General features: G+C 49.2%; 3 protein-coding genes across 13 annotated transcripts in view; 2 read left to right on the top strand and 1 right to left on the bottom strand.

The window, feature by feature from the left end:
• Positions 1-3,975, top strand: part of LOC128403947 (LIM/homeobox protein LMX-1.2-like) — an 84,817-nt gene extending 80,842 nt beyond the window's left edge. For all 5 annotated transcript variants that reach the window (XM_053369176.1, XM_053369166.1, XM_053369184.1 and 2 more), the window contains one exon: positions 522-3,975. In XM_053369176.1, coding sequence (XP_053225151.1) covers positions 522-676 — 155 coding nt within the window. In that variant the 3' untranslated portion in view covers positions 677-3,975. The remainder of the gene's footprint in view (positions 1-521) is intronic.
• Positions 3,976-6,598: 2,623 nt separating this feature from the next.
• On the bottom strand, positions 6,599-11,503 carry CHCHD5 (coiled-coil-helix-coiled-coil-helix domain containing 5). Of its 6 annotated transcripts, none has more exons than XM_053369341.1 (4): positions 11,478-11,503; positions 9,978-10,118; positions 8,193-8,344; positions 6,599-6,947 (listed from the first exon to the last, which is right to left on the bottom strand). In XM_053369341.1, the coding sequence occupies exons 1-3, from the start codon at positions 11,486-11,488 to the stop codon at positions 8,194-8,196; spliced, it is 303 nt and encodes a 100-aa protein (XP_053225316.1). In that variant the 5' UTR covers positions 11,489-11,503; the 3' UTR covers positions 6,599-6,947; position 8,193. The 6 variants fall into 6 exon arrangements, with proteins under 6 accessions (XP_053225316.1, XP_053225280.1, XP_053225300.1 ...); XM_053369305.1 differs by lacking the exon at positions 11,478-11,503 and adding an exon at positions 10,959-11,256; XM_053369325.1 differs by lacking the exon at positions 11,478-11,503 and adding an exon at positions 10,959-11,256 and having other exon boundaries at positions 9,978-10,114.
• ATP13A1 (ATPase 13A1) overlaps positions 11,268-14,701 on the top strand; it is a 42,447-nt gene continuing 39,013 nt past the window's right edge. For both annotated transcript variants that reach the window (XM_053369130.1, XM_053369137.1), the window contains exon 1: positions 11,268-11,564. In XM_053369130.1, the coding sequence (XP_053225105.1) occupies positions 11,268-11,564 (297 nt within the window). The remainder of the gene's footprint in view (positions 11,565-14,701) is intronic.

Genomic DNA, 14,701 nt, shown 5'->3' with positions numbered 1-14,701 from the left:
GAAGAGTGTACAGATAATCACAAGGCTTTTGACTGGACCTTTTGCTCATATTGCTTAGAAATGTTTTTAGATGTGCTTGGGTGTTTTGAAATGTTTTAGTTGGTCTTTAAAATATCTTTAAATATATATATTAAATTATATTGCTTTAACTTGCTGATGTTTGTCATCCTGCGCTCCTTTGGGAGGAAATGTGGGGTAGAAATTTAATCCTCCCCTCTCTGTGGGCTCAGTTGGTACCAGCAGGAAGAGGTGGTAGCAGCCCCACGACCATGGCCACTGTCAAAGGGGAGGGGGTCTCCTTCCCCCTTCTTTGCCCATAGATGGCTGGTTCGTTTACCATCTGACCCAGAGGCCCACTGGGGTGCAGGTCCCAAGGACACACCAAAATCCAGAATAGTTCCTGTTTTTGTGGCATCTTTTTCCCCCCAAAGGGAGAGGAGGCTGGCCTTCTGCCGCAAGCCCTCTGCCCGCTTCCTTGTGAAATGCTCGTAAGCAACTTTCCTTCTCTTTCCGCACCCCAGATTCAGAAGGCGTCTTCCATGACATGGACAGTGACACCATTGGCCATTTGGGTGACTGCCTGCTGTCAGCGGCTGAAGCCAACCTCCTGCAGACCCGAGTGGGCAACCCCATTGACCGGCTCTACTCCATGCAAAGCTCCTATTTCACCTCCTGACCGTGGGGACGTTCCTGGCTCTTCCACCTGATCTATGCCACTCTGGGCTTAGAAGTGTGGAACGGCACGGAGGAGCAAGCCCGTTGCATTTGGAAGGACTCTTTGGACCCTGCAAAGTGAAGGAGGCATGCAAGGCTGCCGGGCATTTGAGGGCCAAGCCTTAGGTGCTGAAGTTGAGTCTCAGAGGACTTTGCTGCACTGCCTCTCCCCTTGTCCTTCACCCAGTGTCCTAGAGATGGACAATTTCACATTGTGTAGCTTGTATTTCTAGCAGTGTGTTTTTGTGCTTAAACTGTGTAGGGCATTAAGGCTAATTTGATGCATCACCAGCAGGGACGGGAGACCTGGCTCATGCTGGGAACAAGGTTTCCAGGGCCACTGGGCTGCTTTTCATCCAGCTTGTTGTTCCTTGTTAATACTCTGCAACCTTGGCACAACTAAGAGCTTACTTTTCAGGAACATGAGGAGTCTGAGAGGTGCTTTAGAAACATTAGGTTAGTTTTATACTTTAACTATTATGCCACTCTAAAGAATTATGGGAAATGTAGTTTGCAGAAGGTCCTGAGAGTTCCCCACTAGAGCTACTTAAACCCCCCTCCAGAGAGGGGAAATGAATGTTAAACTAGATATGATTATAGTGAAAACATGCTCTTAGATTCAAATTGTTCCAAGCATCTCAAAGAGAGGGTCTAGAGCAGGGGTGGGGAATCTGTGGCCCTTCAGAGGCTGCCAGGCTGCAATTCTCATCAGCTCTTGCCAGCATGGCCCAATGATCAAGTATGATTGCAGCCAGAATCCAGCAATTGCCGGAGAGCCACTAGTTCCCCATCCTTGCTGCAGATGGAAGGCAATTTTGCTCTCTGTTCATCCTTCGACTCCCTTGCTCTTGAACACCTCCATCTTCTCTTTAAGCTCTGCCCCAAATACTTTCCATTGGCCACTTGATGCTTGCTGGAGATTTCACACAATATATTCCCTGCAGGATGGTTTCATTAGCCAAGGCAGCACAGCAGACCTCAGAACAGTTCCTTCCATCATCATAGCAGCAAAAAAATCTGGATCCTCTTGTCCTGTTTAAAAACCTCCAAAGAAGGAAAGTCTACCACCTCCCAAGGGAGACTGTCCCACTGTTGAACAGTTCTGACTGTCAGAAAGTTCTTCTTGATGTTTAGTAGAAATCTCCTTTCTTGTACCTTGAATCCAGAGCAGGAGAAAACAAGATTGCTCTTCTTCCCTGTGGCAGTCCTTTAGATATTTGAAGATGCCCCGTGTATCTCCTCTGTGATTCACGATGATCCATTGCAGGTTACAAAATCATTATATGGAGGGAAGCCCCTTTTGTTGCAGATGACCTGTGATGTGCCTGGGCAAAGCAAATATCTGGAATGTGCCAGGAGGCAAATGATCTTGTATAGAAATGTCCAGTACAAAACCAGACCTCTCTTCTAGACTGGCCACCAACATCAATGCTGCTTTATAAACAGCTCTATATATATAGTTCATATTTATCTGCAGATCAGTGTTACAACAAAGGTGAAAAGAGCATCATTAGACATGCAGAGGCCATTGAGATGATCTTCTGTCAAAGTCATCTGGTTGTTTTTTTAAGGCAGGTGCCCATTTAAATGCAAGTAATCAGCCCTGGTTTAAATACATTTTGATGAGGGGGGAGGGTTTTGGGAGAAGGAAGGTTCCCCAGTCTGAGTGACCTATGCGTGGGCATGTTGGAAGGGCTTCCACCCCCCCTGCCCACAACAGAAAGTGTGTGGTTGTTATGTGTGGGGTGGGAGGTAGGGGCACAACTTCACTCTCCCAGGCACCCCATGTCCTCTCAGTGAGTGAATCCTGTGCAGGTGTACTCCAGTGTATTACCCATTGAGCTAAATGGGCTTTCCTTCAGGTGTGTCCAGGACAGCAGATCAATCTGTAATGGTTCACTGTAGCCAAGATGTAGGATTGTGCTCCCAATGGACAGTGGGAAAAGCAATTTGGTTGTTGTGAGCTCTGAATATATCTACTTGTTGAACCACCACTTGTCACACATTACTCTAAGTTGAGCTTGAGAGGGAGACTACAGAGGAAGAGGGCTCCTAGCCTGTCCCTGGGCTGCCTGGGGAGCCTGGCTTCGCCACCAAGATGTGCATTTTGGCTCATCAAATGCCAGCTCAGCTGCCTGTTTTGACCATCTCCCAACGCTTCCAGCAGTCTGACCACATTCTTGGTGTTTTGTTTTAATTACTGCATCATGTATTTATACCTTCCATCATCATCTTGTTTGAAAAGTTGCAAAATCTGTTGCAAAAACTGCAAGTGCAAGCGGGGTTGTGAGATCGCACAGCAAGCTTCTGCTGCAAACTTCCAGAACATTTACCCCCAAAGCCTAACTGCAGAAACAACCAGCACATTTAGCATGAATGTGGCGACAGCACTTCCAGATGGGCCCTACTGCGCTCTACATATTCTGTTTTGTCTTTGGGCAGAGAGACCTTGTTCTGACAGTGCTTGAGCAAGGGCCTTTTAAAAACTGGAAGCCAGAGGTTCCTTGGAGTCCCCACCCCCTGCTCAGTTGAGTTCATGCGCTGCTTGATGTGCCCCCACCAACTGTGAGGCCCAGGACAATTAACCCCTCCAGAAAGGCTCTACCTGCAGCTGGGAGCCACAGGAGAGCTTCTCAGAACCTATTGCCTAACTGTGGTTCCAATCTGCAGCCCACAATCTAATTATTTCTGCTTGGACGTGTGCTAAGTTGCAATTTGCATCCTGTTACACACAGTGGTCTCCCTGTCTTCAATGGAAGTTGCAGGGTTGCAGCACACATGGTGTAACCAAAACAGAAAGCTTTCTTTCATGGGTCAGGAAGCTGTGGACCTCCAGGTGGACTACAACTCCCATTATCCCTGTCACCAATGGCCATGCTGGCTGGAGCTGATGAAAGTTGAGAGTCCAGCAACATTTGCAGGGCCACAATCCAGTGGGGCAGGAGGAGAGCCTTGCAAACCCCACCAGAATGAATGGTTGAAGGTCAACACAGAACACCCTGCTGAGTGAGTGGCACCCTCTCTGTAGTGTTCCCCTCCAGCAGAGGCATTTGCTCTAGATTTTGGGTCCAGAATGAGCTTTTGAAAGTTTCTATCCATCCAAAGCACACATTGGCCAGTGTACTCCATATACAAGGCCTGGTTGGGGAGGGATAGGGGAGACCCTTACATTTTCATACCCGTTGTAATCTAGTGTTGTGCTGTGCTGTGCGGGTGTCTTTGCATGTGCATTTGGAAATTAAACAAGAACAAAAACTCAAAGCCAAGCTTGCCTACATAAACTGTCTGCACTTTCAGCTCTTTTGAGATTCAAGCCAATTGGTGAAATCCCAGGGGTGTGTGTGTGTGTAAAAGAACAAATAATTGTGCTCTTCAACGACAGTACTTGTTGCGCTATCTCACTGGCATGGGCCAGCCTACTAAAACACAGAGATGATGCACCATCTAAGCTGGTGCTAGTTAGAAGAGAAACCCTCTTTCCCTCAGATCCCGCCTGCACAACCTGGGTCCCAGAAAGCCGACTGCAGCCCACCAGGCAACAATGGTTGCCCTCCAGGGACCTGCTTTTAAAAAGTGAGGCGGTACCACAGGGGAGTTGACAGGCCCTCAGCCAGCTGCATCATACGGCTGCACTTGCCTTGATGAGGCACAAGTTGTGCAGGATCCTCAGAGGCTAGGTAAGAGTGTGAAGCAGCCCACAACCCCCCGATAAATTTCATCCTCGGGGAACATCTTGAACTCCTGGCTTTGTTTCTTTGCTCTGTCCAGCTCCTCCGCTCTCCTACGCTCACACCCAAGAGCCTTGTCTTGCTTTCGGCTGGACGTCAGCCAGTCAAAACCAACGTGCATGGAATGCCGTTCCCCCAGCGTCCTGAGCCCGTCTCACAGAGAGGCATTCATCTCCCGCAAGGAGCCCGTCGACACCAAAGGCTGTGGTGCTGATTAATGGGCATGCTCAATAGCGAGCGAGAAGCGGGGTGTAAAATGAGGACATTTTTCTGGATGAGGAATTAAAGGCAGAGCTGGCCATGAACTTGCTCTGATCTGGGCTGCGTCCACATGCAAAGTTCCACTCAGGGAAGAGGTGACAACTGACAAAGCCGCTTGGTGCCAGGTTCTCATCCAGTCTGACTCCACAACTTTGGGGCAGAAGGGATGGGGGGCTGAAACTTTGGGGCAGAAGGGAGTGGGATTGACATACATGACTGCATATGCGAGTGCAAGAATCACACCACCGAGTTCTGTTTTTTTAAAAAACAAATTACCTTTCATTTCACTGCTCTGGGGGGAAAAAACTATTATTTATGTCACACAAAGGAGAAAACAGAGGCAAAACAACAACCCAAAGAGCTTTTGTAGCCCTTAGATCATTTCTGTATGGCTTCTTTCCAGAACTTTTGAACACTAAATGAAGCCAGTCCAGAGATGGTTTCTCGTGCCCCGTGGAAATCAACAGAACAGAACAAGCTAGTTATAAGTCAACATGAAGTTGCAATTTGTACAGCTAATTTCCTGTAGACTGAAGCAATTACCTCCAATGCAACCCAAGAGGAAATCATCTTAGACGAGGGTGCTTCAAAATGGAGGTTGGTATATTTTTAGCGTTCAACGTGCTGATGCCTGAAAGCTGCACAGGGACTCTGCTGATCTCAGTTCTTGATCATGGTAGGCTAGAAAGAATCAGGGTAAAAGCACAGTCCGATCAAGGAATTGTGGACCACTTACACACTGGACAAATCTCACCTTTGATGCAAATTGCCCCAATTTAGCACTACAGCACTAAGGTAGTCAGCAGACTATGCTGGTAATTTAAACATGCCAACTCCTATGTCTGTTGCCAGCTCTGGATTTTGGTCATTACATCCTCTTAAACAGAACTCGGAGTGGCCACCTGGAAGAAATGTTGCAAGCAAAATATGACTTAAGCACCTTGCACAATGCAACCACTTATGTGATCAGCAATATTATAGCCAGTCCCAGTTAGAAGTGGGAAAATAATTTGCTCAAAAGAAAATGGAAAAGTCAGCTTCCAGACCCTTAGGAAAGCAGTGTGGTCTTCCTAAAATGCTCAGAGAGCTGGGAGAATATCCTCGAAGCCCCTGCTCCCAGCCCCCTTCCTAGTAGGGGGAGAAGACTTTGGACCCTTCTATTGTTATTCTAAGCTTAGACTCTGATCCATTCCTCTGAAAACAAGTACACTTTCCTTTTATCACTTCCTGCTGCCCTACCCACATTTTGCCAACAAACAAACTTGCAACAGCATCAAGCAATGGCAGCACTCAAAATCTTTTAACCAGCACCCTTTAACCATAACTTAGTTCGTAGGGACACAGTCAACCTTTGTTTCAGCTGAACCACATCAGACTCTAGGCAAGGAAGGGAATGATTTCCCCTGCCACACCAGATTGTTCTGGTCAGGAAGTGCTTTTGTTTGCAATCTCGATGGTACACCCCCAGCACAGGTTTAGTGCCTCCAGGAGAAGCAAGCCATGCAATGCGTTTGACTAAAGAGGGGATTGTTTTCCTCTTGTTCCAGCCTGGTTATAGGTGCAGTGGGGATGCTAATCCATCCAGAAGGTGGTAGTTATTTCACATGAACCAAGATGGTTCTCCTGCTGAGATAGTGCCCTCTACTGGCTCTGGGCAAACACAATGCAAACATCTACCTCCTGTCCCCTGCTCAAGGAGAAATGACAATTTAGGCTGCATGGATTTTGCAGGGAAGATCCACAAGCAGAAAACCAGACTCCTTTCTGTTCCCATCCATGTATTTCCCTGCAAACTCCTGCTGATCACCTTGAAACTGGTTTAGGTTATGTGTAGGTAGACTTCATGCACCAGCTGCTAAACTGGACGATTAGACTGAAAGAACCACAAGAGACTGTTCTGGTCTTTGACTGCAGTTTATTGCACTGTGCCTGGATGAGCTCCAGGCTCAGGAAAGCACACACACTGGGCTCCAAGAGGCAGGGCTGGCTTTGCAGATGGAGCTGAGACTACCATGGTCATGCCTATGTGGTTCCCATGGTTTATTGATCAGAAGCTGCACTTCAATCTGCCACACTGAGATGGCATTGGCAGGCATGGCTGCAGAAATGGGCTTCCAGGACCGGGAAGCAATGCTTGTGACCTAGTAGATCTTGAGGATGACGTTGTTGCCATTCCTGGAACCAGGAACCTTTAATCCAGTCGACACACCAGAGTTAACACAGAGGAGATCACCTTTTTTGGTACTGAAGGAGAAGGAGAGAGGGACAAAGAACAAACACAGCACAAATGAAAGGCCTATCAAAACAGTACATCACAACAGGTGGAATTCAACGTAGTGCAAAATGGGGGATGTGTCCCTGGAAGGAGGTCCATTTGCACAATGAGACTTTTCCTCCCTCTCCTCTCCACCACATGCCCCCTAAACCGTTCTGGAGATCCCTCCAACCCTCCAGAGCAGATTTAATGGGTGTGGAGGAGGCTAACAAATGCATTGTGGAAGTGGAGCAAGTGTAAAAGGTAAAGGTAAAGGTACCCCCGCCCGTACGGGCCAGTCGTGTCCGACTCTAGGGTTGTGCGCCCATCTCACTTAAGAGGCCGGGGGCCAGCGCTGTCCGGAGACACTTCTGGGTCACGTGGCCAGCGTGACAAAGCTGCATCTGGCGAACCAGCGCAGCACACGGAAACGCCGTTTACCTTCCCGTCAGTAAGCGGTCCCTATTTATCTACTTGCACCCAGGGGTGCTTTCGAACTGCTAGGTTGGCAGGCGCTGGGACCGAGCAACGGGAGCGCACCCCACCGCAGGGATTCGAACCGCCGACCTTTCGATCAGCAAGTTCTAGGCACTGAGGCTTTTACCCACAGCGCCACCCGCGTCCCGGAGCAAGTGTAGTCCATCATAAAGTGGTTCATCTTTTACAGTGCCACAAGACTCCTTGGAAATAGAATGGCAGCAAACATCCTGGCTGCCTGTTTTCCAAATATGTGCCTAGAAGAGAAGATGGAGACAGCAGGGGAACAGGAGGCCTCAGGGGACTCTCTATTTTCGAGGCTGATGGAGGCTTGCACACTGTTACCAAGCCTAACTTAGGACAGGAGAGCTGTTTGGCAACCGAGAGGTGAGAAGAAGTCCCTGCCAGTGCAATTTTATCTGGTCCCTGGCAGGCCGACTAAGCAGTAATCAAGTGCTGCTTATAGGAGAGGAAGAACAAAGGCTCAAGTGAGAGATATATTTCCCCCTTTGGAATTGTCTGTAAAGAACAGCTATGTAAGTGTATTTTTGTAGTTCCAGGCTCGAGCATGCATGGCTTAAACAGAGAAGTGTTTACTCTAACAACGGCCACAACTGGATTAGTGGGTTAGCTTGTTTGGCAAAACACACTCCTGGATCACTGCTGGGGAAATAAGAGTGGCCTCCCAAGAATGACACATGCATGCACATGGAGAGCGGGGGCGCGTGCCCTCTTACATATCAGTTTGGGGAACCAACCTTATGTGGCCAGTTTCACCTGGTCAGCACAGAGCAGGAATTTCTGGACATGTTCAGTGCAGTTGACTACAGACGTCTGGTTCAGTTTAAGACACTGTTCGAATGCAGCAAATGGTTCAGCGCAATCGTGGCGGATTTTCTGTACAATTGGGCTGCAATGAAAGCCACACAGGTGGTTGTGTAAAAGGTGAGAAATTGACAGATACTCTTGTTTGAATGGTCAGAGAAAGATCTCACTTTGGCCTGGCACATACATCGCAGTAAGTTCAGCTGTGGCTTACCATTCATGAGCAAGTGTGCTAAAATCATGCCTTCCCCTCCTTCCCAAAGCTGAGAGAAAGCAAAGCACAGAATTAGCATTGGCAATTAGCAAGCAGCACTTGTGGCTTCTGCTCATGATTTGTTCAGAGAGAAGCAAACTATGACCATTGGGTCACACTAAGCCAGTGCTTGAGTTTGTTCCCTTCCAGCTTTGCAAAGAGAGGGACAGGCAGGCACCACTATAGCAGAATGCACCAGTATGCTTGTTCATTCATGGTGCACCTAGACTTAGCGTGTCACTCTGAGTGCTAGTGCATTGTAGTTGCTAAGAGAGTGAGCCAAAACATCTTCAATTCTCACTTGGCCCTGAACTTACTTAGTAGCCTTTGGCAAACCACTTTATCTCAGTCTTTGTCCCCACACCTGCAAAATGGGGATAATATAAATTATTATACTTATGGATTACTGGGATAATGAACACTGAGCACTTTGGACATTGTCATGGACCCAGATCCCCTCCACAAATGCCTCCTATCCATTCTGCCACTAGACATGTCTTCAATAATTTTCCCCAACTCCCATTATGGTTTCCCCTGAACTCATAGAGCTCTCCCAAGTTTCCTACGAGCTCATTTCCACTTATCTTCTTTAGCCCTTTGCCAACACTTTGGCCCCTTCTTGTAACTCAAAAGCACTCTGCCTGACCAGTACAAGTGCAGAAATAGCTCATCCATTCTAGAAGGCTTGCAAACAAAAGGTAGTCCTGAAATGCATGCTCCCTCATGGGGAACCTTCCAGGGGCTGCATGCAAGTAGTGGGCAGGGCCAGAAGCAAAAGTGGGTGGAGCTTACCCTTTCAACAAAGCCATAGGCTACTACATCCTCTGCAATATCACAGTTAAGAACACATTAAATCCAGGCAAAAGCAAATATGGCATAGACCAGGTCCAGTGGAGGGTGAGATCTGGAGGCCTGAGGTTCCCAGTCTCTACATTAGAACCACAGGAGGATTATAGGAGTAATTTAGATATCACTTCCTTTCTCTAGCTGGGGGCAGAGTACAGGATAGACATTCCCCAGACACAGGCCTAATTTATACACAATGCAGACCACAGAGAAATCGTTACCCGTGTAGGCTTCCAACATGCACTGGCCCCCTCACACAGTGGCTTGGAAGCAGTGCTATTTTTCTAGAAAAAGAGGTGCCAGAACTCGCCTCGTTCTCTTACAAAGGCAATGGTGCCCCCCTGGGAGGAGCCAGAACTAGAAAAAGCCCTGCTTAGAAGGCTACTAGTCACATCAGTTTAATGTGTGATTTAAGCACGGCATTCAAAGTCAGGCTTTCCTGGCGGTATGCATCCTGTATAAATCCAGCCATTCAGTCATTGCTTTGAAAGTAGATCCCCAAGCGGGAGGGGGGAAAACATGCACCAGAGGGTTGCCCCCCCCCAACAATGACGCATCAAAGTTTTATCGCACCAAGATGGGCTTGTGCTACGGAATGGTGCCCTGCTTGGAAACTTACTGGGATGACGTGCACTTGGCCATTTCAAGCTTGAGCTGGTGACAGTCCTGCTGCCAGGAGGAAGGGTTGGCAGCCACACACTGGCCATACTGCTCTGCTTCTTTTCGGCAATGCCGGGCGGTCACCTCCAGGGCCGCCTGCCTGTCGGGATGGAGGCACAACAGCATTCATTAGAGTCATCTGATCCAGCATGGATAGGATTCCAGTGCAGGTACATGGAGAGCCCTGTAATTTACAGAGTCTCTGCCCCCTCCTCAAAGATTAGCCATGCTCCCTAATTCCTGACATTTGTGGTTATCACTGGAGGCCCTCTGTGCATTCTCCCATGCACAGACTTTGCCATTATTCCACATGCTCCTGGCAAAATCACACCCAACACGTAGGAAGAACTGCTTTGGAGTGCATTGCTAACATCAGGATGTAAATGTAAAATTTCTAGATTTTTTTTGGAAAATGGGGAAAATGCAATGCTCTTTACAAGTCATTTTGTAACATTAGAAGCATGAAGTGCATAACTTGGTTTACCACAGAATTATAAACAGCTCAGGACCGCAATACCTCAAGGACTGCCCCATATGAGCCTACCTAGACCCTGAGATCATCCTCTGACCATCCTTCTTTGTGAGCCTCCTCTACGTGAGGCCTGGAGGGTGGCAGCAGGAGAACGGGGCCTTCTCTGCGCTGGCCCCCCCCATTGCGAAATGCTCTCCCCAGGGAGACTTGCCTGGCCCCTCCATTACACACCTTTAGGTGCCAGGCGAAAATATTCTTCTTCAACCAGACCTTTGGCTTGTTTAATGTCTTAATTGTGCATCCCGCTCTTTGTCCGTAGTCTCGGGGCATAAAAATGTCACAGCATAAAGATGCAAGATGCCTTTGTGTTGGAGCCCTGGGGGTCTCCCAAGCCAAGCGCCCTAACCATTAGGCCGCGCTCTCCCTCCCTCCCACCGCACTGGGCTTCCGCTCAGACGCCCCACTCACATGTCGCTCCTGCAGCGCCGAGGCCGGATCCCGTCCTCTGGCGCGCATGCTCCCTCCCGAGGGAGTGTCCCCATCTGCGCATGCGTGCCAGGCTCTCTCGGGCAGCCATGACACTGGAGGCCATGGCGGCGCCGGCGCGTAAGACGCGCTAAGGCCACGTTGTATCGCTGCCCCGCCACCGCCGCGGGAGGGGGCTGCGCATGCGCGGGGGCTGCGCGCCTGCCGGGCTCGCGGCGGGGCCGGCTGCCCCGGAAGCGGAAGCGGCGCGCGCGGAGCTGGCCGGTGGCGGCGCGGGGTCCCGGGAGAAGGATGGCGGCGGGTGCGGCGGGGGCCGGTCCGGGCCCCGGGGACGAGCTGGTGCAGGACGTGGTTCCGTACCGGCGCCGCTCTCGGCTGCTGTGGGGGACGGTGCTGCCCTTCTGCGTGCTCTACCCGCTCTGGCTGTGGTTCTGGGGGCGCAGCGCCCGCGACTGGGCCTGGGGCGCCGCCGCCGAGGCGCCCGAAGCCGCGCTGCTCTACCTGGCCGCCATCGGCGCCGCCCACCTGCTCACCGCCCTGGCCGGCCTCTGGAGCGTCCACGTCCACTGCCTGCTCTACTGCTGCGCGGTGAGTCGGGCCTCCTGAGGGCCCGGGAAGCCCTTGCGGAGGGACTGAGGAGACCTCGAGGCGGGAATGAAGGGCTGGCTTCCCGGGGGAGAGGGGCTGTTCATGTGACCAGTTGGAAGTCCTCTTCACGCACGTTTCATTTTACCAGAGCAGAATCTGTGTTTGGAGACTGCTGTAAATGTAAGCTAGGGCTGGCAGCTGTCTAATTTTTAAAGTGGTTGGTTGGTCTAAAAACCTGCCCTTTGTTATACTGCCATACATGGTGGATTGTGCTTATTCCAGGTCATCGTAGGGGTGTCTTGAAAGTAACAATTTCCTACATGAGTATCCCTGTTGCACAGAAAATTTGTAATCAAACCTGTTTTGCAGGAAAAATATTTGTGCTTGCAAAATTGGCTGCATGACAAAATAGACCATTAATTTAATTGGTGTGTGATTATTTGGACAGTCAAGGCCACTTTCAGTTTTTCACCATGACAAAAACTTCATGCATGATGAAATACATGTAACATGGTGATGTACATGTTACCAACATACATCTACCCTGCATGAAAGTTGGATCCACATGTGTTACTGTCACAGTTGAGGTACTCAGACAGCTGGAGCACAGGATGTTCCCTTATTTCAAAACTTGCAGTTTGATATGCAGGCTTTGGAGTGGCGTGTATTTCTCTGTTAATTGTTAAGTCTGGCTGATTTCAAAGGTGGGCAATAGCAAATAAGTAAATGGATAATGATCCACTCTGAATATTTTTGCTGCCCTGAAGTTTTTATGAAGTGGCCAGGCTTTCTCCTTGCAATGGCACACTGGTTTCTGGGCAGTGGTGACACTTCTAGGATTGCCCTGTGTCTGTCACCAGTAGGGCAAGCTGCATCAGGATATTCTGTATCCACTTCCTCAAGAATCAATGTTGGTTGGGACTTGCTTGATTTGAGTACCACAGACTGAGACCAACAACAGCCTCTGTCAGCCATACCAGTATGTCTCAGTTAGGATGCTGGTGACGAAGAAGAAAATCAAAATACTTATCCTTTTTTATTTCATATTTTTAAGCTGGGAGACAAAGCTGTAAATAACTTTTTGCTGCTTGTGGTATTGTTGGGCACAGCGTCAAAACTTTGTTGGAAGGGTGGTAATCTAGTGAACTTTGCTCAGTCGTCTCTTTCCAAGGCCTTGAAAGTGGCAGGCCGTCTGGTTCTCACAGCTACATTTAACCCCTGCTAAGTTTGCTTTCTTTAAACCACTGGGCTTCCTCATTTCTCTAAAATGCAAGAAAATGTTTTAGGGTTGTTGTTTTTTTTTGGTCTTTTTAGATTCCTAAACTTTAATTGCATAAGCTTCATTTCCTTTGCTCCATTTCAAGCAAGTAATAAGCATAGTTCAGGGGGAGCACATGATCTGCATGCAGAAGGTCCCAGGTTCAACTCCCAGTTAAAGGATTGCAGGTAGCAGTGCTAAGTGAGAGCTCTTCTGAAACTGTTGAGGGGTACTACTGCCAGTCAGAGTAGACAGTACTGTGGGCTAGATGGACCAGCGGTCTGACAGCAGTATAAGGAAGTTTCTTACATACAAAAATAATCTTCTCTTCCTGCTACACAAAAGGCAAGTGTATGTAAAATTTAGGGGCTGGACTATAAATCTAAGCTGCTGTCATAACTAAACTTACTGAAAAGTAAATCCCAATGTAGCTGGAGGATCTTTCTTACCTCTGAGCAAATATGGTTAGAACGTGGCAAGCAGTGGCTTGGATCCTAAGGTCAGGTGGGGAAGCTTGGGGAAGAAGAGTTTTCCATACCCTCTGCCCAGTTTTCGGTGATTTCATGCCCCATCTCTCCTGATTCTATGGAGAGACTCCCACAGAGAGAATCCAAGCCATTAGGTGTAGAATTCTTTATGACACTAAGCACAAGCCCTAATGTCAATACGGAAGACACTAGCTTGATTCAAGCTTTCTACTTCTGTGTTTAATCATTGCATGACAGGGAAGGGGGAAGCAAAGGTGTGTGTGTGTGTTTATCTTTGTTTTAGAGCAGCGGTTCTCAACCTGTGGGTCACGACCCCTTTGGGGGGTTGAACGACCCTTTCACAGGGGTCACCTAAGACCAGAGGTCAGCAAGCTTTTGGGGGGTGGGCTCCTCCGCTGATGACAGCCTCTGCATCTCGCAAGGGCAGGCACAGGAGCCGCGCTTAGCAGGGTGGCGGCGGCAGCACGAGCAGCGGCAGCAAACAGCTTGCTCAGATGAGGGACTGCTGGAAATGCGCTCGGCCAGCTCAGCCCAGCCCCCTTCCTCCTCTCAGCCACGCGCAGCCGCCGCTTGCCCATTGGCCAGGGCCTCAAACCTTGGCTGGCGATTTGCTACACTGGGAGGAGGGGGAGGTTCCACCGTGGTGAGGGAGAGGGGGGGGAAATGTCAGCGGGGAAAAGCGTAATAAATTCTGTCAATTTTGTAAAGGCGAGCACTTTAAACAGTCGACTGTTTTCGCAACTGTGCAACGAGTTGGATGTGCTGAACAATGCTCTGCTATTTCACACTGAAGTGAGATGGTTGTCTAGAGGAAAAGTTTTAAAATGTGTTTTTGAGTTTCGTGATGAACTCAAAACCTTTTTTAATCAGAAAGCAAGACCGCAGTTTGAAGCACTTTTCAGCAATAAAAGTGAACTGCAGAAAATAGCTTACTTGGTTGACATCTTTGCCATCTTGAATGGTTAAATTTATCACTGCAAGGGGACGCGGGTGGCGCTGTGGGTAAAACCACAGTGCCTAGGACTTGCCGATCACATGGTCGGCGGTTCGAATCCCTGTGGCGGGGTTAGCTCCCATCTTTCGGTCCCAGCTCCTGCCCACCTAGCAGTTCGAAAGCACCCCTAAGTGCAAGTAGATAAATAGGTACCGCCTTATAGCGGGAAGGTAAACGGCGCTTCCGTGTGCTGCACTGGTGCTGGCTCGCCAGAGCAGCTTCGTCACGCTGGCCACGTGACCCGGAAGTGTCTCCGGACAGCGCTGGCCCCCGGCCTCTTAAGTGAGATGGGTGCACAACCCTAGAGTCAGACATAACTGGCCCGTACGGGCAGGGGTACCTTTACCTTTTATCACTGCAAGGACCAAATGCAACATGCCTTGATTTGTCTGAAAAG

The sequence above is a fragment of the Podarcis raffonei genome, chromosome 2, assembly GCF_027172205.1.
Source record: "Podarcis raffonei isolate rPodRaf1 chromosome 2, rPodRaf1.pri, whole genome shotgun sequence".
Classification (NCBI taxonomy): domain Eukaryota; kingdom Metazoa; phylum Chordata; class Lepidosauria; order Squamata; family Lacertidae; genus Podarcis; species Podarcis raffonei.
The sequence above is the reverse complement of the archived record's forward strand: the minus strand, read 5'-3'. Positions and strand labels throughout refer to the sequence as shown.